Raw genomic sequence first — 25,308 nt, forward strand, 5'->3', positions numbered from 1 at the left:
GGATGGAATGCTTTCCCAAATCTTACATAAAATGCAGGTCAAAGTGACTGGCCTGTAATTTTCAGATTTATGTTTATCACTCTTTCCTTTATACACAGGGGCTACTATAGCAACTTCCCATTCATTTGGTACAGCTCCTTAATGCAGACAATAATCAAATAAGTACTTCAGATATGGTACTATTTCCCAACCCATTATCTTTAGTATATCCCCAGAAATCTTATCAATCCAGCTGCTTTTCTAGTTTTCAACTTTCGTATCTTATTGTAAATGTAATTATCATAGGTAAATTTTAATACTACTTTGGTATTAGTCACCTCCTCTGTCTGGGCATTATCTTTGTAACCAACAATCTTTACATACACTGTCCGACTCGTTGGTTGAATGGTCAGCATACTGGCCTTCTGTTCAGAGGGTCCCAGGTTCGATTCCCGGCCAGGTTGGGGATTTTATCCTTCATTGTTTAATTCCAATGGCTTGGTGGATGGGTGATTGTGCTGTCCCCAACATCCCTGCAACTCATACACCACACATAACACTATCCTCCACCACAATAACATGCAGTTACCTTCACATTGCATATGCCGTCCACCCTCATCCGAGGGTCTGCTTTACAAGGGCTGCACCCGGCTAGAAATAGCCACACGAAGTTATTATATTTTACGTACACTGACTGAATACTTCTGCCATTTGACGATCCTCACATACACTCTCCTTGTTCATTAATGATTCCTGGGGTGTTCTTCTTGGAACCTGTTTCTGGCTTTTAAGTACGTATATATACCCTTCCATTTTTCACTAAAATTTGTATGACTGCCAATTATGCTTGTCATCATGTTATCGTTAGCTGACTTCTTTGCTAGATTTGATTTCCTAGTAATAAGTTCCTTCAATTTCTCCTTATTTCCAGAGCCATTTCTAACTATTTCTTTCCAGTCTGCACCTCCTTCTTAGTCTCTTTACTTCTCTGTCAAAATATAGTGGGTCTTTACCATTCCTTACCACCTTTAAAGGTACAAACCTGTTTTCTCATTCCTGTCTGTTAACATTTTTATTTACTGTTTTCCACCGATCATGGGGATTTGAGATGGTAGGTTTGCAGAGTCATTATTACAGTAATGAAAATGCTCAATTTAGAGAGGTCGAAGATGGTGTTTTGTATTATTAAGCCAGAGAAGTATTTTTTCAGTGATTTTAGGAATAATGTTTTCAGAGGTTGTATTACTTTGTCACATTTTTCCAATTCAGAAGTCACTGTTCAGTACAATGTATGGTGAACCAGAATTAGAAATAGAGTTAAGTTGGTTTTGCTACTCTCTGCAAGTATGATCATGGAATGCCTACATTTAGACCATGCTACTGTACCATACATTGGCAAGTGCTGTGTTTAGAAAGTTTTTTTGTTAGTTGCTTTATGTCGCACAGACACAGATAGGTCTTATTGCGACGATAGGACAGGGAAGGGCTAGGAGTAGGAAGGAAGCGGCCGTGGCCTTAACTAAGGTACAGCCCCAGCATTTGCCTGGTGTGAAAATGGGAAACCACGGAAAACCATTTTCAGGCCTGCCGACAGTGTGGTTCGAACCTACTATTTCAAATAAAAGCTCGGTGGCAGGTACACTTTTTTGCAGTGTACAGGTTGCTAATAATGTATTTTAAAAAAAGGACTAAAGACAATCGATGCATTTATGTACATCATTTTGAAAACATAGTTAAGGTACTACAATTAACAGTGGTAATATACCATATTTACTCGTGTATTACACCCCCCCCCCCCACCTGGCTTTTCGAGACGAAGAAAATTAAGAAAATAAATCTCGCCTATAAGACCCCCCAACGTAATTTGTCAGAGAACGATAACGATTCGAAGGGGGTACAAGTCTTATTGCAGCTCTGATGACATCGCTCAAATTTGTGAATAGTTTCGTCCGTACGACCTACGCAATGAAAAACGCGTCGAATCCATGCGGTACATCTGTGTTTCATAGTTAAGAAATGTCCGCCTCTGTAGCAAAGGTCTACTGCAGCTCTGATGAGATCGCACAAATAGTTGAATGGGCCTAGCTTCGTGTCCAACCCGCACATTGCAAGCATGCATCAGTCATGCTATATGTCTGTGTTTTGTAGTTAACAATGTCTGCCAGCGTAATGGCTAGAACAATTAGTTGCTGTTTTCGGGGGTCTGACTTTGATTCCCGGTACCGTACTGCCAGAGATTTACGAATGGCATGAAGGCTGATATGCGGTAAAAGTGGTACCTGTAACTCCCCTCCACTGGGTGTGTCTAAAAAGAGCTGTATCACCTCGGGATGAGGAAACGAGTTTACTTTAGTTGAGAAATATTTGCGGTTGTTGCTATTTATACAGCAAGCGAGATCATTAACAGATTGGTCGTTTAATATCTCGTAACTCGTGCCATTATAGGTATATATTTGGAGAGAAGTAAGTTTAAAACGTGATAAAAACTATTCAATTAAAACTATCGTTTTACTTGCCAACGTACCTAACAAATAATAATAATAAGTTTATGTTCCGACGTACTTAAAACGATTTTCAGAGACGCCAAACAAAACATACTAGGATATGCATTAATAAAAAAAGAGACAACGAACGTACAAAATTAAACATTACCGTATGATAATAAAACTCATTACTGCCACAGCTGTAGATACCTATAAATGCGGTATATTTTCCTGTTAGTTATTTTTTCCGTCAAACTTTTGGCACTATTAGAGCGATAATATACCTAACCTAAACAATGTGGTCTGTATTATCTCTTAGACAGCTGTTTACGCAAATCCTGATGTGATAAATGTAGAGAACAAGCATGAAATATACTAAAAAATAAGGGTCTGTGTTTCAACAGCCGCAGTTACCAAGGAATGTTTTCAGTTACTATGTATTGTATTCGGAAGTACAACTCGTAACATACGCTGGTTATCAGCTGATGGTTTGGCATGCCTTCTACAGTACGGCTTTATTCGGAAGGAGTAGCTTCTGCTACATATACACCAACTGGGAATAGATTTACACTGTTTAGACTCTATAGTCGGGAACAAAATATATATTTTTTTTTTTTTTGCTAGTTGCTTTACGTCGCGCTGACACAGATAGGCCTTATGGCGACGATGGGACAGGGAAGGGCTGGGAGTGGGAAGGAAGCGGCCGTGGCCTTAATTAAGGTACAGCCCCAGCATTTGCCTGGTGTGGAAATGGGAAACCACGGAAAACCGTTTTCAGGGCTGCCGACAGTGGGGTTCGAACCTACTATCTCCCGAATACTGGATACTGGCCGCACTCCAGCGACTGCAGCTATCGAGCTCGGTCAAAATTATTTTTAAAAGGTTCAAAAGGACGGGACCTCGCACGCTCTTGATTACAGTGCATGGCTCAGCATGGCTGACGCGACTGACGATGACTGACGAGAGATAGCCGTGAAAAGGACGTCACTTAGAATGCCAACATGCCGATAGCAAGGCAGGGAAGTTGGCGGCGCAAGGCAATAATTCAAATGAATGCGGTGATCAGGTTTACTGTGTGGTAGGTCTACTGTTGAACTGACAGAGACAAATGACTGGCCATTAAGTTCTTTTGTATCAATATTTAATTATATGATAACACGGTACCCCCGTCCCTTTCTTCTACGGGATCGAGTATGAAGTGAGACGAATCTTCGTAGCGAGTTTTTACGGCCGTGCGCCTTTCCTGACGTCGTCACCAGAGGAATTAATGAGACGTAGCGAATGACGTGATATGAGTAACTAAAACGGACTTTTATATGTACTATAGGCTTAAAAGTCATGTTCACCATTTTTTGTCTTTTTGCGTTTAGAAACACTGCCTTCCGTCGAAAATAGCCAGTGTAACTTAAATACATTCCAAGTTTGTTAAATAATAGTATAGAATGTTTACATGTACAATTTATAGCTCTTTATAACCTAGAAGTCATGGGTTCACTGCAAAAAAATTTGAGGTTATTGCATATTGGACCCCCCTTTATTATTTTTGGCTGTAAAAGTGGGAAAGGGGGGGGGTGTCTAATATGCGAGTAAGTACGGTATTTATTTAGGCCTACAGGTTTATGGCCACTGGTGACTTGTACATGTCTGCATATTACAGATTTAGTATTGCTCACAATAAAATCAGTATACTGTATTTGTTCGTAATATATGTGATGCCATTCATAGGACATTTCAGCCAGAATTCTTGACTTTACCAAAGAAAGAAGACTGGGTCAAAATTGCAACAAAAGCCTCACAACAGTGGCTCATTGTACTTCAGTTACAAGACTTATGCTAGTTTTTTTTAAATGATGGTGGTTCTTGGGACATAATTACTGTCTTTTCAAATGATATTTTGAGGTGTTTATTAGATGGAGGTTAACAGCTTTTAGTTTGTTTGTTTTTTTTCATTTTTTTTTTTTTCATACCAGTTTGTGAGGCCCCACCTACCTGTAAATAATTTTAAAAGAAAGAAAGAAAAATGTACATATGCACTGAATATTGTGAAACTGAGAAGGAAAAACAAGCAATGGAGTTCCTTTCACTGTTTTATAAACTGTATTCTTTCTCTCCTTCATTATCCTATGCAAATCTTTTGTTGCCTCTCCTCTTTGTTACTGTGCCATGTTCAGAATCGTAGCATATCGTTTTCATGACAAGCATGTTCGTGAATGTGCGTACCATCTTCTGTGCAAAGAATCCGGGTCCAAATCCAAACTTTGCAAGAATAACAATCCTGTCTTTATTTACATCATTGAAGACTTCAGCAGCTTCAAAAGCAACTAATTTTACCAAGTGGCTGTGAAGAAAGTTTGTCTATGGACAAAGTAGGAAATTTAAATTCTCATTAGAGTTCTGTGTATTCACATATGTGTACATTTCTTGAGGAGCTCGGGTGAGGCTAGTGCCCTGTACACTAAAGGAAAAGCTTGTGGAATATTGTTCCTATGAACAAATTGGCAGTGTAAAAGACTGATACTTGTCACAGCTACATGTCTTCTTCTTTTTCTATTGCTTTTCCCACACCTGTGGGGTTGCGGGTGCAATGTGTGTTGCACATATGGATTTGGCCCTGTTTTACGGCCCTTCCTGACACCAACCCTATATGGAGGGATGTAATCACTATTGCATATTTCTGTGGTGGTTGATCGTGTAGTGTGTTGTGTGAATATGAAGAGGAAAATGTTTGAACAAACACCAGCACCCAGTACCCAAGCCAGAAGAATTAATCAAAGGCAATTAAAATCCACTACCCGGCCAAGAATCGAACCCAGGACCCTCTGAACCGAAGGCCTCAACACTGACCATTCAGCCAATGAGTCGGACACTGTCACAACTACATGTAAAATATTTATTTATTTATTTATTTATTTATTTATTTATTTATTTATCTATTTATTTATAATTAATTAATTATTTATTACCCTCATCACTATGCGTAAACTACTGTCTCTCCAAACTTTGCACTGGCAAGGTGATCTTATTGCTCACTTGGGAATAATAAACCTATTAATCTAAATCCTGCACTTCCATCCAAAATACTGGTAAACTCCTTGTTACGGAGTGAAAATTTTTTCCACTAAGGACTGGTAGGACTCTGTTTCTTACCTCAATGTTGATTTTGCCTCCCTGTGTATTGTTCATATGTATCTTCTGTACATCCTGAAATACTTTAATTGTGAATCAGTTGAAGGAAAATGAAAACTCTGCCTTCATTTTCACCAGAAATGAGTACCAAACACTGCAAAACAATAATAGGTGCTAATAACAAGCACCTTGCCTTCTATTTCAGAAGTGAAGAGTATGGCTTTGCGACAACTAAATACTGTGGCCGTCTATAGTAGAATGTTATTTAGGGCTGTTGCTCACGTAAATGATTTCATTTTGCTGTATCTTACATTGCTTGTCAAAATGGTTTGTAAATACTGATTATATAAAATAATGTTTGACAGGGTAGGGTGCATTGCTCTTGTAAGATCTCTGATTAACTTATAGGGTAATTAATCTACTCAGCCTTTTATTACAAGCAAGTAACTGACATATAAATATATTTTTAATAAATACATTTTCTGCCATCATATCCCCTTATGTCACATCACACAAAATGCAGTTTTTTAGTTTGTACAAAAGTATAAGGTGGCAGGGGGGGGATTCAGTTAGGCAGAACTGTAGTAAGTAGTTTGTCCTGTGCAGACAACTTGGTCTACTGAAACCATGCAATCTAATATCTTGCAACTTGAAAAAAGATGCAATGAGTATGACATGAAAATTAGTATTTTCAAGACATAAGTGATGGCAGTAGTGAAGACACCTAAAAGTGAACTGAATGTCAGATTGGGAATACAAAACTGGAACAGGTAGATAATTTCAAGTTGGTATTTAGGATGTGTATTCTCCCAGGATGGCAGTATAGTAAGCAACATTGAACATAGGTGCACAAACCTAGTGCAATGAGCTTGCATATGCGATCAACAGTATTCTGTAAGAAGGAAGTCTGCTCCTGGACAGAACTGTCAGTATACTGGTCTGGTTTCAGACCACATGTGTTGTACAACTGCTTACTACATACACACAGAAAGGACCTACTACCAGTATTTCAAAATACTCCTTTCTTTTTTTTAACCGTACATGTTCTGCCACATAAAATATACACATAAAGATACTAATGATGCTAAAAGCAAAGCAAAGTCACCTCCGTACAGGCCATGAAGGCCCTTGGAGGCGTGGAAGGTAAAGGCTTCCACCATTGCTAACCTCGGCACATGATGGGGTAGAGTGGTTAGCTCTAAGCCCGGCCGCCTTTGCCCCCAGGAATTAACCTGGTACTCATTTTTTGTGTAGGCTGAGTGAACCTCAGGACCATATGCACTTCAAGAAGTGGAAATCTCATTTCTTAAATTTTATGACTTCCTGACGGGGCACGCCGAGCCCCGAGCACGCCTTTACCATCTCAGCCAGGCAGCCCCTATTGTAATGATGCTATTACCTAATAATTAATAAAAATAGGAGTTAAGGTTACTTTCCCATTAGGTGCTAATATACATAACTCACTGAGGGTTCCAGTAAATGTTGATAGATTAGTGGAAGGAAAACAGATTTAATTAAAAATATAGAACATTTCTCAAGGACATACATTTTATTATATTATTTCTTGATCTAACATTGTATACAGCAGTTCCTGAACTTTAACTCTGAAAGCTCAGTTTTCAGTTTTTTTTTCTAAATATTTACTTAACACATCATTTTCACTTTTTTTTTTAATGGAGCTTTTTGTAGAAACAGAAGTCACTGGACTGGAAGTTGAAATCCCTTCAAGAATATCTGAACTGCAAGAGTTATACCCCTCCAACATAAACTCTTACTTCAGCCTTCTCCATTTCAGCTCGGTGAGAAGGCTCTCCTACACTAGGTGCCACTTACAGGTGTTTGTTATAGGACTGAAAATAATTAACAACATATTAATGCAATTCTTCTAATTTGGAGCTAAATTTTTGTCTGTACACAAGCCTTCTGTTTAAGAAATTATTAGTTTCAATTGTATCTGATACATTAATAAACAGATGGGTAGAACTTACGGCCTACAGACTGAATATTCCCGTCACTCCTTCTCAACTAAAACATTGGTCTGTACTGTAGGCATACAATTAAAAATTAATATTACAGAATTGTACCTTCTTCCAGCAATGAAGGGTTCCTGAAGGTTGAGGGATTTGAGGTGGACCTATTTTATTTTTTTCTATACAGCAGAACATGGAGGGTTATGTTATCTCTCATAGTTCGGTACCCTGCCCTCAGAATTTGGCATTTTTTGGCACAACTTTCTTAAACAATGAGTTACAATATTGTGTCGAATAAAATATACATCCAGTACTTATGGCTAACACTTATTTCTCATTAAAGCGAACAGTGGTGTTCATTTCATTAGGTTCGAGATGTGGGTTAGGTAAGCACTGCTTATGTTTTCCAAACGTTTCTTCAATTGAATCATTTGAACAATAATTACTACTACTTCTAATGTAACTGTCTTTTCCAATCTATTCAGTATAATATATTTTACCAATAATTAATAAAAAATAGCACTACTCATAATCATAATAAAGCTAATAATTACATACCAGTTTTCATCTCAATTCTCGACGCTATAGATTGCCATACAAAATCCGTGGTCTTCCTATTACTATATCCAGGGCGTCTAGGATTATACAACACTTTATTTTCATACACTAGGCAAATTAATGTTTCGATTTCATCAGCAGACCCCAATTTTACGTCCGCCATTATCAACTGACTGCCACTGAAAACGGACACGCTTGTTTTCACAAAGCAGTTGATCTTCATCGCTCGTAGTTGATTGCTGACGATCAATGCTGTTTGACTGGTATGACTGCCCTCTGTAGGTTTAATTCTTCAGTTGGTTTATCGCAGTCGTTCGACCGATCCAGTGTGACAGCTCCATAAGACAAGAGAGAGTCATGAAAGAAGGAAGGATTCCCCCCTACATTAGATGCCCAATGCCACAAAGTCAGAAGAACACTAAATGTGAATGCCTACAATATCGAAAGTTCATAAAATTGATTAACAATAACATTACTCTGACCATTTTTGTGATGTGATTCGCTGCCACTCATCTCCAATAGATGGGATTACTGCTTTGTCCCAAGTAAAACAGCATGCCTGAATATTGACGGAAAGTAGCTATAACTTTGCACAGGGTCTATCATTGTCCTGTCGACGACTGGTTCTAGAGCTGGTTCCTTACATTATCACTTGGTACTTACAGTGATCACCATGAGGTACTATCACCCTATTAACACAGTAATTAAAACTCAGGGTACTTTTCCTCTTCGTGAAACATACAGTCTGACTTTTCACCCTGTTTACCACCATGCCATTGCCTTCTACCCACCTCATAACAATGTCTAGGTCTTTTTTATAGTCGCTCACAATGCTGTAAATTTTTACTACTCTATACACTATTAAATTAACATAATCTGCAATTAGCCTTATCTGTGATTCCAGTTCTTTACTCATATCATTTATACATATAAGGAAACATAAAGGTCAACAGTACCGCCCTGTGTGAGACACCCCCACTCCCTCTTGATCATTACTATACTACTATAATTATCTCAGTTCTGTTTTCTAGAAATTGAGCCATACATTCTGCTGCTCCCCTTTTTAGTCCGCTTGGCTTCATTTTTATCAGTAATATTCCATAATGTACCCTATCAAAGATTTGGATAGGGTAATAATGATACAGTGCATTTACCATTCTGAATCTAAAATATCTGCTATATCTTGCTGGAATCCTAGAAGTTGAACTTCACTGGAGTAACCATTCATAACTCGAACTGCTTTCTGTCAAACCAGTTGATAATTTTGCAAACGTTTCTAATATAATCAGAAGGAAGGCTTTCCCAAAGCTTAGAAACAACACATGTAAAGCTGACTGCCCTGCAGTAATCTTCTTTATATTTATTACCTCTTTCCCTTGTACAATGGGGCTACTATTCCAACTCTCCATTCGTTTGATATCGCTCCTTCATACAAATATTAATCAAATAAGTATTTCAGATATGGCACTATATAATCCCTATCCATTGCCTTTAATTTATCCCTAGAAATCTTATCAGTCCCAGCTGCTTTTCTAGCTTTAATCTTTTGTATGTTTTTGTAAATGCCTTTATGATCTCATGTAATTTTCAGTAATTTACCTGTGATAGTCACTCCACCATATGGACATTTAACAGTAACACCATTTGATTTGCAGCTTCATGAATTCAGTGGCGAAGTGTTGTGACAAGAGTCTTACCAAGAAGTAAAATGTTTCTTGCAAAAGTAAAATGTTTAATGATCCAACTGTTATATTTTCTGATGGATTGCAGCATAAGTGCAATGCTTTTTAAATAAATGGAATAAAATTAGATTTTTTTCCCTCTGATAATTGCAGTATTAAGTGTCTTGCAGTAAGTGAAATGTTTTAATAATCGTAAAGATAAACAGGATATCTGACTGGCTTTTCACCGAGGGAGCCACAGTTCAAGTCCTGGCCAGTACAGGTGGGATTTTTGAATTGAAAACTCATGTCCCTCTTCTGGTTCATATTCCACATAAAATGTGGCATTCCATGCCTACGATCACAATATCGCAGTGTAGTAAAATTTTTGCTGTCAAATCTAAGGAGGAGATTGAGACAGATGAATGAAAGTAACTAATTTTTCTAGCCGTACAAGAAGATATAGTGCACTGTGAACATTATGTCTCTCCAGAAATAGATCTGAGCCTGATGTATCTATAAAAGATTCTTGTTAATCCTAACTATACTAATCCATAATTTTGGTTAATTCAAATGAAATTTGAAGCAATATAAGCATCTCATATTTGAGGCGTATAGTTTCAAACACGACCAAGTACATCTTTTGCACGTTCTGATGTTTTGACTTCCATGGATTCCTCTTTACAAGATGAATACAACGAGAATGAAAGTGGGTTTCAAATCCAGCCAGATCACATTTAAAATTAGAGCAAGGAATGAGGTTTAATGTCAAAGTCGGCCAAGTCCCTGTTAACCCGCACGAGCCAATAACTCTGCTCTATTCAGTCATGTGGTGTCTTCTGGTAAAATGGTTGACTGTAGTTTGTTTGAATCACATGTGGTGGTTTTGTTTGTGTGTATTTTTATGAACATTTTATAAATAATAAATATATGTAATTAATTGGTTGCTTTTAATAGGGTGTAACTCTCGATATCGCTCGCCAGGATAAATCATCGTTTAACCTGATGAGTGCTACGCCTGCCTATAGACGGGCTGATGCGCCCAGTCCAGTGCTGTTACGCTTGTCTATAGACGGTATGCAAGAACTTTAATATTTTTTGTTTCCCGGTTCACTCTCAAGTGTCAATTTGATCTCTGACATGTTCTGCCATCTGTTGAGCATTATTTAGAACTAATTGATCAAAAATTATACCCTCGGGAAGTAACTTACAGAGCTTTTTGTAGATGTCTGTGGAGTTCATCTGTGATGTAAACAAACAAACAAACAAACATGGCAGAACAACAATCTAGTTGCTCTTGCAGTAATGTTATTTTGGATCAAAGAATCATTCAGTTATTAACCACGGTGGAAAGTGATGATGGAGATGATGATTTTAATAAATTGTGAAGCGATTTTGAAAGTGAGAGTGATGCAGAGAGTGCCAAAAATATTGTATGTGAGAGAGAAACAGAGTCACCTTCTAAATGAAAGAAGAAAAACATGGTGAGTTCAAAAGCTATTTTCATGGTGGACGGCTCTGCCAGATTTTCAATTAACAGTGACAGACACTGAGAGCCAAGAAGTGTTTGAAGACAACCCGAAAATCATTGATTTTTTTTTTAAACTTTTGTGCCAGTGGAGTTGGTGCAGATAGTTGAACAAATCAGCATCACAAACAACCAATAGAAAACATTTAACTAGTACCACATTCCAGGTTTAGAAAGTATTTTAAAATATCAACTTAATGCACTTCTAAGAAGTAACATGTATTAGTTGCGTACAGATTTTAGGAAATAATATTATTTTGGGCTCTTTATTGTGTATAAAGATAATGTACGAATGGGCACAAAAGTGTAATTTTGTTTTCTCTCAAAATAATATTGAACATAAGTGTAGGATTTTCCATTTGCATTTAGGTTCATAAAGAACCAACATTTATAAACATTTTAAGCTAATCTCTCCACAGATAAGTTAAAAATTGAGGCTTCTACCATTTTTTTGCATACAAATGAAAAAACTCAGCACTGAGGTACCAAACAGTCAACTGGTAACTCAGCACTTGAAAGGTTAATTGTTGCCATTAATGCTTTCACAGCCCGTACTTATAGACATGATAGTGTATAAGCTTTTGGGCTTCTGCCGTGTCAAGTAAATAAGGTGAAATTCTTAACGTTTCGAAGAAAACTGTGCTCTGCATCCTCAGAAGAAATCTCGACTGTCCATGAGAAAGGCTTCTTAAACAATGACACTTTGAATTTCGGAACGTTATAATAGAAGTGGAAATGGCACATTCATTCCCCGCCAGATGGCCCCCAGGACGTGGCACAACGCTAGCGTTTGAAGCGGAAGCTGACTGAACCATCACAATCAGACTAAGCAGTTCACATATCGTGTTTGCATTACATATGGCAGGTGTAAGACATAGACATAAGCCTGGAATGAAGCATCTGGCGACAAGGAACGTACGAATTTGGAAAACACCGAGCCGAAATAACAATAGTGAAGGGACAGGGTAGGGAACTACCTACGTAAATTCTTAATGGCTGGCAACCAGGTATTACTTAATTGATAGCCAGTGTCCCTGTTGAAATTGTTAGGATTTCTACGTATTTCCACAGCTGTCCGTATAGTGTCTACGTGTGGGTAAGAGCTCGAGCATCTTGGAACATGACATCATGACCCGACGATAGAGCGTGCTCAGCTATTGCCGATTTGTCAGGTTGGTTTAGACGAATATTACGTTCATGTTCTTTGATGTGGGTACCAATGGACCGGCACGTTTGGCCGATGTATACTTTACCGCACGTACAGGGAATTTCGTATACCCCAGGATGTAAAAGTGGGGACAGTCTGACCTTGGTTTTACTCAGACTGTGAGCAATTTTAGTGGCGGTGCCAAACACTGTTTTTATATTGTGTTTGCGGAGGTCCTTGGCAATTCGATCTGTGGTGTTATGAATGCAAGGCAAGTAGGCAGTTCCCTTCACTTCTTCCTACTGTGAGCTTTGCTTGGTCGTTTCGCTGGGATGTAGGGCTGTATGAATCTGCAAATCGCTGTAACCGTTACCTTTAAACGCGACTTCAAGTGTGTCCATCTTCATCTGGATATGTGATGGCTCACAAATTCGTCTCGCCCTCTTGGGAAGTGTCGTGAGAATGCCTTGTTTTTTGTGCTGGATGTTCGTGAGAATCTGCATGAAGATAGCGATTTGTGTGGGTAGGCTTACGATAGACAGTATGTCCTAAGGAGCCGCCCGGTTTCTTTCTTACTAGAACATCCAAGAAAGGAAGGCATCCGTCCAACTCCATCTCCGTAGTGAATTTTATTGACGGATGTTGCTGATTTAGGTGGTTTAGAAATAGATGAAGTTTCTCATCTTCCTCAAACTGCTCCATAAAGAAATTAGCCACTACGGGCGAAAGTGGACTTCCCATACCCACTCCGTCCGTTTGTTCATAAAAATTCCCACCCCACAAGAAATAGCTGGACATCATACAGTGGTAAAAGAGCTTGGTAATGTCCTCAGGGAACAGGTGTTCAATGAGAGACATGATCGAGTCAATCGGCACTTTAGTGAACAAGGACTCCACATCGAAACTCACCAAAAAATACATTAGGTTGAAGTGTTATGGTTGACAGTTTGTCCCTGACATATGATTCGGTACATCCTATGTGTGGTTGAAGCAATTTGCTTAGGTATTTAGCCAGAGCATACATAGGAGAAACTATCGCACTAACAATAGGTCTGAGGAGAACATCTTTTGTTGTGGATCTTAGGCAGTCCATATAATCTAGGTGGCACTACATCCCCCGGGGACAGATGTTTAGCCTCCTATTTTGGAACTGAATATTGCCTTGAGAGCTTCACGGTGGCATTGGGCACACAAGTGGTGGGGTCACGTGAGCTCAGTCTGTAGACAGGCTCTGACAATATAGCCGAGATCTTATTATTATACTCGTTAGTGTCCATAACCACTGTCGCATTACCCTTATCAGCTGAGAGAATGGTCAGTTCAGAATCATCTCTAAGTTCCTTCAGAGCTCTCCTTTCACCTCTTGTTAAATTGGGCGCGGGTACAACAGCGGACCTTATGAGTCTCACACGTCTGTCTTAACTCCTCAGCCTCATCCGTAGGTAGTTTGTGGATGGCTGCCTCAACAGAAGTGATTAACTCCTCAGTGGGAATTTTACAGGGAGCGACAGCGAAATTAAGACCCCTAGCTAGAACTGCCGTTTTGTTCTCGTCCAAGGATTTCTTGGAAAGATTGGCGACAGTCTTACTAGCATCAGGGTTCATGCAAGAGACCGCCTGTTTCTGAGCTACACGGAGGAACTTTGATTTCTGTCTGAATGACACCTGGTTGAATTTTCGTTCAGCCTGTATAGTAATAATGCGATCGAAAGTCAACCACAATTCCCACGAGAGAGTGTTGCTTAACACCCAGTGTAAACGAAACAACTCTCGGGGGACTGAATCCAGTTCCCTACGAGTGTTATGCACTCTCTCGATCACAAGAGCCTTGCTAGCGCGTTGATATATTCTCCTGGCTTTTGGTGTATTTAACGTGTGCTTCAGCTTCACACAGTTGGGAATGTTATGGTCCCTGCATATCAGTAGAAAGCACAAAGAAGAAAGAAGAATACACTTCTTTCTCCTTAATTTGCTGAATTTTGAAGCCTTCTTGAAAGTATCCTCCCCATAGACGTTTCTAATGTTGCCATTAATGCTTCCACGACCTGTACTTATAGACATGATAGTGTATAGGCTTTGGGGCTTATGCCATGTCAAGAAAATGAGGTGAAATTCTTAACGTTTCGAAGAAAACTGTGCTCTGTGTCCTCAGAAGAAATATCGACTGTCCACGAGAAAGGTTTCTTAAACAATGACACTTTGAATTTCGGAACGTTATAATAGAAGTGGAAATGGTACGTTCATTCACCACCCGATGGCCCCCAGGACGTGACACAACGCTAGCGTTTGAAGCGGAAGCTGACTGAACCATCACAATCAGACTAAGTGGTTCACATATCGTGTTTGCATAATATATGGCAGGTGTAAGACATAGAGATAAGCCTGGAATGAAACATCTGGGGACAAGCAACGTACGAATTTGGAAAACACAGAGTCGAAATAACAATAGTGAAGGGACAGGGTAGGGAACTACCTACGTAAATTCTTAATGGCTGGCAACCAGGTATTACTTACTTGATAGCCAGTGTCCCTGTTGAATTGTTAGCATTTCTACGTATTTCCACAGCTGTCCGTATAGTGTCTAGTGTGGGTAAGAGCTCAAGCATCTTGGAACATGACATCATGACCCGACGATAGAGCGTGCTCAGCTATTGCCGATTTGTCAGGTTGGTTTAGACGAATATTACGTTCATGTCCTTTGATGCGAGTACCAATGGACCGGCACGTTTGGCCGATGTATACTTTATCACACGTACAGGGAATTTCGTATATCCCAGGATGTAAAAGTGGGGACAATCTGTCCTTGGTTTTACTCAGACTGTGAGCAATTTTAGTGGCGGTGCCAAACACGGTTTTTATATTGTGTTTGCGGAGGTCCTTGGCAATTCGATCTGTGGTGTTATGAATGTAAGGCAAGTAGGCAGTTCCCTTCACTTCTTCCTACTGTGAGCTTTGCTTGGTCGTTTCTCTGGGATGTAGGGCTGTATGAATCTGCAAATCGCTGTAACCGTACCTTTAAGCGCGACTTCGAGTGTGTCCATCTCCATCTGGATATGTGATGGCTCACAAATTCGTCTCGCCCTCTTGGGAAGTGTCGTGAGAATGCCTTGTTTTTGTGCTGGGTGGTGGTGTCTTACACCTGTCATATGTTACGCAAACAGGATATGTCAACCACTTAGTCTGATTGTGATGGTTCAGTCAGCTTCCGCTTCAAACGCTAGCGTTGTGCCACGTCCTGGGGGCCATCTGGTGGCGAATGAACGTACCATTTCCACTTCTGTTATGACGTTCCGAAATTCAAAGTGTCATTGTTTAAGAAGCCTTTCTCGTGGACATTCAAGATTTCTTCTGAGGACGCAGAGCACAGTTTTCTGCGAAACGTTTAGAATTTCACCTTATTTTCTTGACACGCGTAAGCCCAAAAGTTTATACTCTATCATGTCTATAAGGTTAATTGTGTTTACTTGTGTGTTTGGCATTGTTGGTGTATTTTTTCAATATGCAAGATTCTAGAATTTTGGATACCTCTGCCAGGCTCGGTGCCAAATGTTCAGAGCCAAGAGAGCCACTCTCGTGAACAGCCCTGGTTTGCTGTGTTAGGTCCTTTTGTACTGTGGGTGGGATGTTGAGGTGAATTGTCCGTGTTTAGCCTTGGAGTTTGCATTTGTGGTGTTACTTTGTTAAAAATGGATGTGAATATTTTATTATAATCACTTAATTTTAATTAATGTGTGAGGTATCTACAGCTAATAATCATCATCAGATTCCTTAGTAGCAACTTCATAATATAATATAATAATCCTTAGTAATGGAAATTATGATTTAGACTAGACCATATTTGTAACAATTGCCATTAGCATCTGTTGGTCATTGCTGAATTTTTTCTCAATATTTTTTTGTTGTAGAACTCTGGAAACAATAACAGCAGCAACAACAATAGTGCCAGTAGCAACAATAATACCACCACTACTACTACTACAGCCAATAACAACAACATGAATAACACCAACAATATGATAACGAACATGAACTCTGTTGGTACGGGTGGGAATCACGTGTTGCAACCATGTGCCAGTGGTGTAATGTCTGGAGGCCCAGTATCAAGTTCATTGCCTGGTGGACCATTGAAGGCTGGAGGCATCGATAGTCCATGTCTCCTGTCAGGCTCACCTAACACCAATCCAATGCTGCCAAGTGGGATTGGCCATCATAGTCCTAACATTCCAGCTAGTAGTACTCCACTACTACCTGGAGCACCCGACATGGCTGGTAGCCCGGTTATGAATCATGGTAATCTGCCTCAACCTTCTCTTACAGGTATGTATATTTCTTTTTACAATTGGAGAGTAATTGCAGCTAGTAAATTATAAATACAGTTAATGTTTTAATCCTGCGTAATCATAATTTTGTGTAGGTGTGGATGACTCTGGAATAACTTGTTGAAAATTAAATATGTAAACTTTCAGGAATTACAAGAAATTTCAGTTGTAATGGGATTCATTGTATATTGTGGTTTATTAGATGAAGATTAGATAAAGCCTTTATTGACATGATATAGGCTTCTTGGCTTTTGCCGTATCAAGAAAATAAGGTTACTTTACGTTTTGCAGAGAACTTTGCTTTGCGTCATCAGAAGAAAATCTTGACTGTCCACGAGAAAGGCTTCTCAAACAATGAGGTTTGAATTTAGACATTATAATAAGAAGTGGAAATGGTACGTTCATTCGCCACCAGATGGCTCCCCAGACGTGGTAAAGCGCTAGTGTTCGAAACGGAAGCTAACGGAACCATCAGAATCAGTCTGAGAGTGTCACGTAACATGACAGGTGTATGCACATATGAAGGTGTGACATTGACACAAGCCTGCAATGAAACATCAGGCGATGAGGAACGTATAATTTGGAAAACACCAAAACGAAATAGCAATGGGGAAGGGAACTACCTACGTTAATCCTTAATGGCTGGCAACGAGGTATTACTTAATTCATAGCCAGTGTCCCTTTTGAAATTGTTAGGATTTCTACGTATTTCCACAGCTTCCTGTATAATCCTGGACCTGTAGTGACTAGTGTGGGTAAGAGCTCAACCATCTTGGAACATGACATCATGACCTGACGATAGAGCGTGCTCAGCTATTGCTGATTTGTCTGGCTGGTTGAGACGAATATTACGTTCATGTTCCTTTGTAGGACAAATTGTCCCCACTTTTACATCCTGGGGTATACGAAATTCCCTGTACTTGCGGTAAGGTATACATTGGCCGAACATGCCAGTTCATTGGTTCTCGTATCCGGCACAATGCTGCCAATATCTATAGTCTTCGTAAGACTGTAACTTATCTCTTGTGTCTCTACTTACTGGCTTCTGAAGTTATTGGAGTACAAGATCGACTTAACCGTGACGTCTATTTTCTTCCTTGTTACATAGCGTTTCGTTACGCCGCTGGACGACCTGACTGTCGGCCTCTCTGCTCTGGCCTTGTCCGCTGATTACTCTCTGTTTCTCATGACTGCCTGTCATCACTGTCCCTATTTGACTGCTTATCTCCTCTAGTTACACTCTTTATACCCTGTGCGCGGGCTGACTAACTGTTATTGCCCCATAGCGGTGTCTTTCTTAACACTGCCACAAAGCTAATCTGTTTACAGTTCCCGGACCTTGTTTGTCCCGCTTTCATATCTGTATTTAGTCCTAATGAGCAATCCCTGATTTCACTCAAGCGTGAGCGAGGCATCAGTATGTTGGCTAGTACACTGCTAGATGGAGTGACTGTGCGAGGCTCTTTTCAACCGCCAGCGAACCAGGAACAAGTGATACTCGTGACGAGCAAGGCACACTCGTAGTGATAGTTGCTTAATAAACATGGAATGGGTTACTAAAGAGGTGGTGCTTGTAAGTCACAAATACAGTTTACGGAAGCCAGTAGCCTTCAAAAGTGATGTATGGGATTGTTGCAATTAATCAGGATGTTAAGCAGGTAGGCTATGTATCTTGTAAAAAACAAAAGTGTTCTTCACTGTTAACATATAGGGCTACAACACTACATCTGAAGTCACCTGTCTGTAAAGTACATGTCGACAGAACACAGAGTACTGTATCATAAGCTGTTAAAAAATTGCTTATACAGAAATATTTAAAAATATGCACTTCTGACTTAAGTCCCTTCATTGTCGTATTGGGTGATGATTTTCGTGAGATATCGCAAGAACTAGTAAATATTGGTGCACAGTATGCAAAAGTAAATGTCAGTGATATTCTACCCCATTCTGAAACCATCTTGCATAACACAAACAAAGGCCGTTGATATAAGACCAAAGATGCTCATTAGGTTGATCCTAAATGGACAATGAAAAGTCTTGTCTTAGCGATATCCGTTTCCCAGACAGGAAGAGAAACTGGAGAAAATAGCAGAGAGGAAATCAAAGACAAGCTCATCGAACATCTGTTTCATGACCAATCAAGAATCAAATATCTTGAAGGCCCTTGAACCTTACAGTCACTACCCATCTATCACACATTGTTTGAAAACAGTATTGAAGCCCGTTTTTGATGAACTTTATCTGGAAGTAAATTAGGAAAATGTCACCACAGGCATTGCTGCAAAATAATGTTGAATTCAGTTTTTATACAATACGATACAATTTTTGAGTTACCTAAACTTTTTTTGTTCTACAATTTCTCTACGTCGCACCGACACAGATAGGAATTACTGGCGACGATGGGATAGGAGAGCCCTAGGAGTGGGAAGGAAGCGGCCGTGGCCTTAATTAAGATACAGCCCCAGCATTTGCCTGGTGTGAAAATGGGAAACCACGGATAACCATCGTCAGGGCAGCCAACAGTGGGGCTCGAACCCACTATCTCCCTGAGGCTTACTTAAACTCAAAAAGTGCCTTAGATAAGTTGGAAGATTAACGACCTGGTGGGACATGATATGGATAGTGGTTCCCTTAGAGAACCTGAAGTATTTGTCTCGAATGAGTAAATCAATAATAACAATACAATGGGTCCATTATTGGACATAATAAATTTTCAGGCTAACTTATTCCTGTTGCCAGCATTTTGCCCCAGTGTGCTAATTTGGGCTCATCAGTTGGTAAATAACACACCTACCAAGAAGCATGGCTAGTGCATGCCGTGTCCGCCAGTGCGTAGGCTATTTGAAGATACCGGCAGTGCCAGTGCACTGTGAGAGACTTTCTCTCTTTTGCAAAAGTTGATGTTTGCCCTATCAGATGATATAGATATAGATTCCCTGCAATATGTTTAAACTTTACTCGGCACCTATAAAAACAGATGTACTCTACTATGATCAGCATTTTCCTGCACAAGTCTTTATTACATTTGTTATTATTGTCACAGAAGATTGTGAAACTGAAAGGATGTGGACTCCACTACTTGCACGAGAAAGCATCTGAAGAAGTGCATAAAATAGGTACTTTTCTATGGCCATCTTTTTGTAAACTAAATCTTCCCCAAGAGAAGAAAGAACATTTGTTTAGTGCTGTAAAGCACAAGTGCTCTGATACCCCCAACCCCAGTGATGGTATGGCTATAAGTCATGTGTATGTATACTTTTATTTTGTTACAATATAATGTATTCACATTTTTGTTGTACTTCTTTTAGGTGCATCTGTCATAAAAACACTCCAGTCACCTAGCAAAGAATTAAATCATTATTTGCAGATAGGCACGATACTGAAACTGATGAGGCAAATACAAAATTGACCTTTATCTTTCCAGAGATGCAATTGATGATGACAATCCACTGAAATGGTGGAATAAAAGCTGTACTGCTTACCTCAAACTTGCAACAATTGCGCAAAAAAAATTTCTATTCCTGTATCTAGTGCAGCAAGTGAGATAAATTTTAGTGCTGCTTGGATATCTGTTGTAAGACAGAAGAAGCACTCTTCACCCAGACAGAGTCAGTGATATTTTGTTGATTCACAATAGTTGCATGTAATTGATTTTGTTTGCAGCTGAAAAGAATATTTGGTTTATTTCATATAAATACATCATTTAATAAGGGAATTATAGTTAGCCCGCTGTCACACAGAGCATCGAACGATCAAGAGCAACCAACTGCCATCGAGTACTAACGACTAAATTCATTTACCTTGTCACACTGGTCATCGATAGAGAGGGATCAACTGCACGGAAACAGCTAACACTCCCGCCCATTACCGTACAGGCTACAGACGTAAGTTATTCATATTCACGAGCGGAAAAAACTGTGTGAAAGCGATAATTCGAGTGAAGATATGATTCTAAGGAAAGAACCAGATGTTCGCAGTGGACAATGTAAAGAGCCGTGGAAAATTCCACCGTGTGCCTTTGTTGTAGAATGACGAAGAAAAATTCAGGAACTAGTACCGAACGCCCATCAATAATTATAATGAATTTCGAAAAAATGAAGTCACTAATAGACATCAGGCAAACAAATTTTAGGAAAAGTATAAGTTCTGAGGAAAGACTGACACTATCGCTCATTTCAATATTCACAACAATGTTTTAAGGTTTAAAGTCAGAAGCGATGTTCACCTCCGAAACAACTATGTCCGTGGCAAAATATATCAAGATTAGTGGCAGGTACAATTTTTTGCATTCTACAGGCTACTAACACAGTATTGATAAAAAAGTACTGAAAACAATGGATGCATTTATGTGCATTTACATTACCTAATGTAGAAATAGTGTGTCAAGTTTCATTACAATCCTGTAAATAATTTTGAAAGAAAGAAAAATGCACATATGTTCTGAATATTGTGAAAATAAGGAAAACAAGGAAAAGCAATGGAGTTCCTTACACTGTTTCTCTCCCTCGTGATCTTCTGCAAATCGCTTGTTGCCTCTCGTCTTCTTTGTTATTGTGCCTTGTTCAGAATAGTAGCATATTGCTTTCATGACAAGCATGTTGCTGAATTTCTGTACTATCTTTTGTGCAAAGAATCCAGGTCCAAATCCAAACTTTGCAAGAATGACAATCCTGTCTTAATTTATATCATTGAAGACTACAGCAGCTTCAAAAGCAGCTAATTTTACCAAATGGCTGTGGAGAAAGCTTATCTATAGACAACTCTTCCAAAGTAAATTCTCATTAGGGTTCTGTGTATTCACACATGTGTACATTTCTTGAGGAGTTCAGGTGAGGCTAGTGCTCTGTATACTAACTTGAAAAATATAGAAAAAGCTTCTGGAATATTGTTCTAATGAGTAAGTTGGCAGTTTAATAGACTGATACTTGTCACAACTACATTTAAATTACACACAAGGTCTTGTTTATCACCCTTATCACTAAGCATAAAGTACTGTCTCCTCAAACTTTGTACTGGCAAGCTGATCTAATTGTTCACTTGGCAATAAACCTATTAATCTAAATCCTGCACTTCCATCCTAGTTACTGGTAAAGTCCTTGGTACAGAGTGACAACTTTTTCCACAAAGGTCTGGTAGGATTCTCTTTCTTACCTCAATGTTGATTTTGCCTTTCTGTAAATTGTTTGTATGTAACTTCTTTACTGACGTGAACACTACCAAGCTTATCTATCCATCCTGAAATACTTTCCTTATGACTCAGTTGAAGGAAAATGAAACTTTGCCTTCAGTTTCACCAAAAATGGGAACCAAACACTGCAAACAATAATAAGTGCTAATGACAAGCACCTTGCCTTCTATTTATAGAAGTGAAGAGTATGTCTTCCTAACAACTAAATACTATTGCCCTCTACAGTAGAATGTTATATAGGGCTGTTGCTCAGGTGGTAAATGATTTCATTTTGCTATATCTGCTATTCCTGTCAAAACTGTTTAAAATACTGATTATATAAATTAATGTTTGACAGAGTAGGGTGCACGGCTCTTGTAAAATCTCGGATTAGCTTACAGGGTAATTAATTTACTCAACCTTTTATTACAAGCATGTAACTATCATATGAATATATTTTTTTATAAATATGTACATTTTCTGCCATCATATCCCCTTAATATCACATCACACAAACTGCAGTTTTTTATTTTGTAGATTAAAATCTACAAAACTTTGGTAGAAACACCTGTCAAAATTGTTACAAATGAATTTTTCACCTTTGTTTTTCAAGGATCTACAGCACAAGAAATAAAATAATGGGTCTACCTTAATAACCTCAGTAGGCCTATATGTCATTAATAAATTATAAGTACCAGACATGAAAGTAGTGAGAATGATTGCTGGTACAAACAGGTATCAAAGGCTGGGGAGTAGGCCTACTTGGAATGAGAAGATAAAGGCTACCTAGGTTACAAAGGTATAAGATGGCAGGGAGGGATTCTGTCAGGTATAACTGTAGTAAGAAGTTTGTCCTATGCGAACGACTTGGTTTACTGAAACCCTGCAATCTAATATCTTGCAACTTGAAAAAAAGATGCAATGAATACGACATGAAAATCGGTTGTTTCAAGACTAAAGTGATGGCAGTAGGGAAGCCACCTAAAAGAGATCTGAATGTCAGGTTGGGTATACAAAGCTGGAACAGGTAGATAATTTAAAGTAGGTATTTAGGATATGTATTGTCCCAGGATGGCTGTATAGTAAGTAACATTGAATATAGTTATAGCAAACCTAGTGCAATGAGTTTGCATATGCAATCAACAGTAGGCCTATTCTGTAAGAAGGCAGTCAGCTCCTGGACAAAACTACTCATATGTATACACTGGTCTGGTTTCAGACCACCTGTGTTGTTCAACTGCTTGCTACATACACACAGAAAGGACTTACTACCAGTATTTCAAAATACTACTATATTTTTTTTTAAACTATACATGTTCTACCGCATAAAATATACAAATTAAGATGTTGTAATAATGCTAATAATTAATAAAAATTGTAGTTAAGGTTACTTTCCCACTAGGTGCTAATACGCATAACTCACTGAGGATTCCAATAAATATTGATAGATAAGTATAAGGAAAACTGATTTAATTAAAAAGGTAGAACATTTCTCAAGGACATAAATTTTATTATTTTCTTTCTTGGTCTAACATTGTATACAACAGTTCCTGAATGTTAAGTCTGTAAACCCTTCAACCTAATTCACTGATTATGTTTTCTTTTCCGTTTTCAGTATCTTTTCTAAATATTTACTTAACACATCACTGTCACTTTCACATTTCTGTTTCTTCCATTTTTAACTGCTGGCAGAGCTGTTTGTAGAAGCAGAAGTCACTGGACTGGAAGTTGAAGTCCCTTCAATAATTTCTGAACTGCAGGAGTTAGAACCCTTCAACACAAATTATTTCCTCCTCCTCCTCCTCCTCCTCCTCCTCCTCCTCCTCCTCCTCCTCCTCCTCCTCCTCCTCCTCTATTTTAGCTTGGTGAGAAGGCTCTCCTATGCCAGGTGCCATTTCCATAGATGTGTGTGCTATAGAACTGAAAATAATGAAAAACATATTAATGCAATTCTTCTAAATTGGAGCTACATTTTAGTGTGCACACAAGCCTTCTGTTTAAGAAATTATTAGTTTCAATACTTATTTTAGTAAGATGATTGTAAGGTTATATTATATTACTTTCAGTTATATCTGATACATTAATGAACAGATGGGCAAAACTTATGGCCTACAGACTGAATCTTCCCCTCACTCTTTCACAACTATAACATATCTGTAGTGTAGGCCTACTTTTTAAAAAATATTACAGAATTGTACCTTCTTACAGCAATGAAGGGTTCCAGAAAGTTGAGGGCACTGAAGTAGACCCATTTTTTGTTTTCTCTACAGCAGAACCTGGGAGGAGAGGGAGGATGTTATCTCTCCAAGTTCGATACCCAGCCCTCAGAATTTGCCATATTTTGGCACAACTTTTTCCTGAAACAATGAAGAAAATATACATGTAGTACTTATGACATACACTTATTTGTCATTAAAGTGAACAGTGGTGTTCACTTCATTAGGTACCGGTATGAGATGGAGGTTAGAAGTTAGGGAAGCACTGTTTGTGTTTGCCAAACATCTCTTCAATTAAGTCATAAGAATGATAATTACTACGTCTCCTAGTGTAACTTTCTTTACCAATCCATTCCGTATAATATATTTTATCAATAGTTAATCTAAGATAACAATACTCATAACATAATCATAATAAATCTAATAATTACTTACCAGTTTTCGTCCCAATTCTCAACGCTATAGAATCCTATACAAAATTTACGGTCTCCCTATTACTACATCCAGGGAGTCTAGAATTATACAACACTTTGCTTCCGTACACTAGGCAAATTAATGTTTCGATTTCATCAACAGACCACTATGTTACGTCCGCCATTATCGAACGACTGCGACTGAAAAACGGACACGTTTGTTTTCACAAACCAGTCTATCTTCATCGCTCGTTGTTGATCGCTGACGATCGATGCTGTGTGACTGGTGCCACTGCCCTCTGCAGGTTTGTTTCTTTAGTCGTTGATCGCAGTCGTTCGATCGATCCTGTGTGACAGCCCCCTTAGTTTTGAAACATTGGGAAAAGTCCATATTTGAAATGAAATGGTGTTTGGCTTTTAGTACCGGATGTGTCCGAGGACATGTTCGGCTCACCAAGTGCAGGTCTTTTGATTTGACGACCATAGGCAACCTGCGCATCGTGATGAGGATGAAATTAAAGTGAAGATGACATATACACACAGCCCCTGTGCCAGCGGAATAAAGCAATTGTTGTTAAAATTCACTACCCTGCTGGGAGTCGAACCCGGGACCCCTGTGACCAAAGGCCAGCACGCTAACCATTTAGCCATGGAGCAGGGCAGTCCAAATTTAATTTTCATTGATACAATAATTGAAATGTAAATGAATCTAAAACACTAAATATAGCAATAGAATGCATA

General features: G+C 38.9%; 1 protein-coding gene across 2 annotated transcripts in view; it reads left to right on the forward strand.

The window, feature by feature from the left end:
- Positions 1 to 25,308, forward strand: part of lgs (legless) — a 381,497-nt gene that overhangs the window by 224,788 nt on the left and 131,401 nt on the right. For both annotated transcript variants that reach the window (XM_067141019.2, XM_067141020.2), the window contains one exon: positions 16,358 to 16,769. In XM_067141019.2, the coding sequence (XP_066997120.2) occupies positions 16,358 to 16,769 (412 nt within the window). The remainder of the gene's footprint in view (positions 1 to 16,357; positions 16,770 to 25,308) is intronic.

Source organism: Anabrus simplex, chromosome 2, assembly GCF_040414725.1.
Source record: "Anabrus simplex isolate iqAnaSimp1 chromosome 2, ASM4041472v1, whole genome shotgun sequence".
In the NCBI taxonomy this organism is placed as follows: Eukaryota; Metazoa; Arthropoda; class Insecta; order Orthoptera; family Tettigoniidae; genus Anabrus; species Anabrus simplex.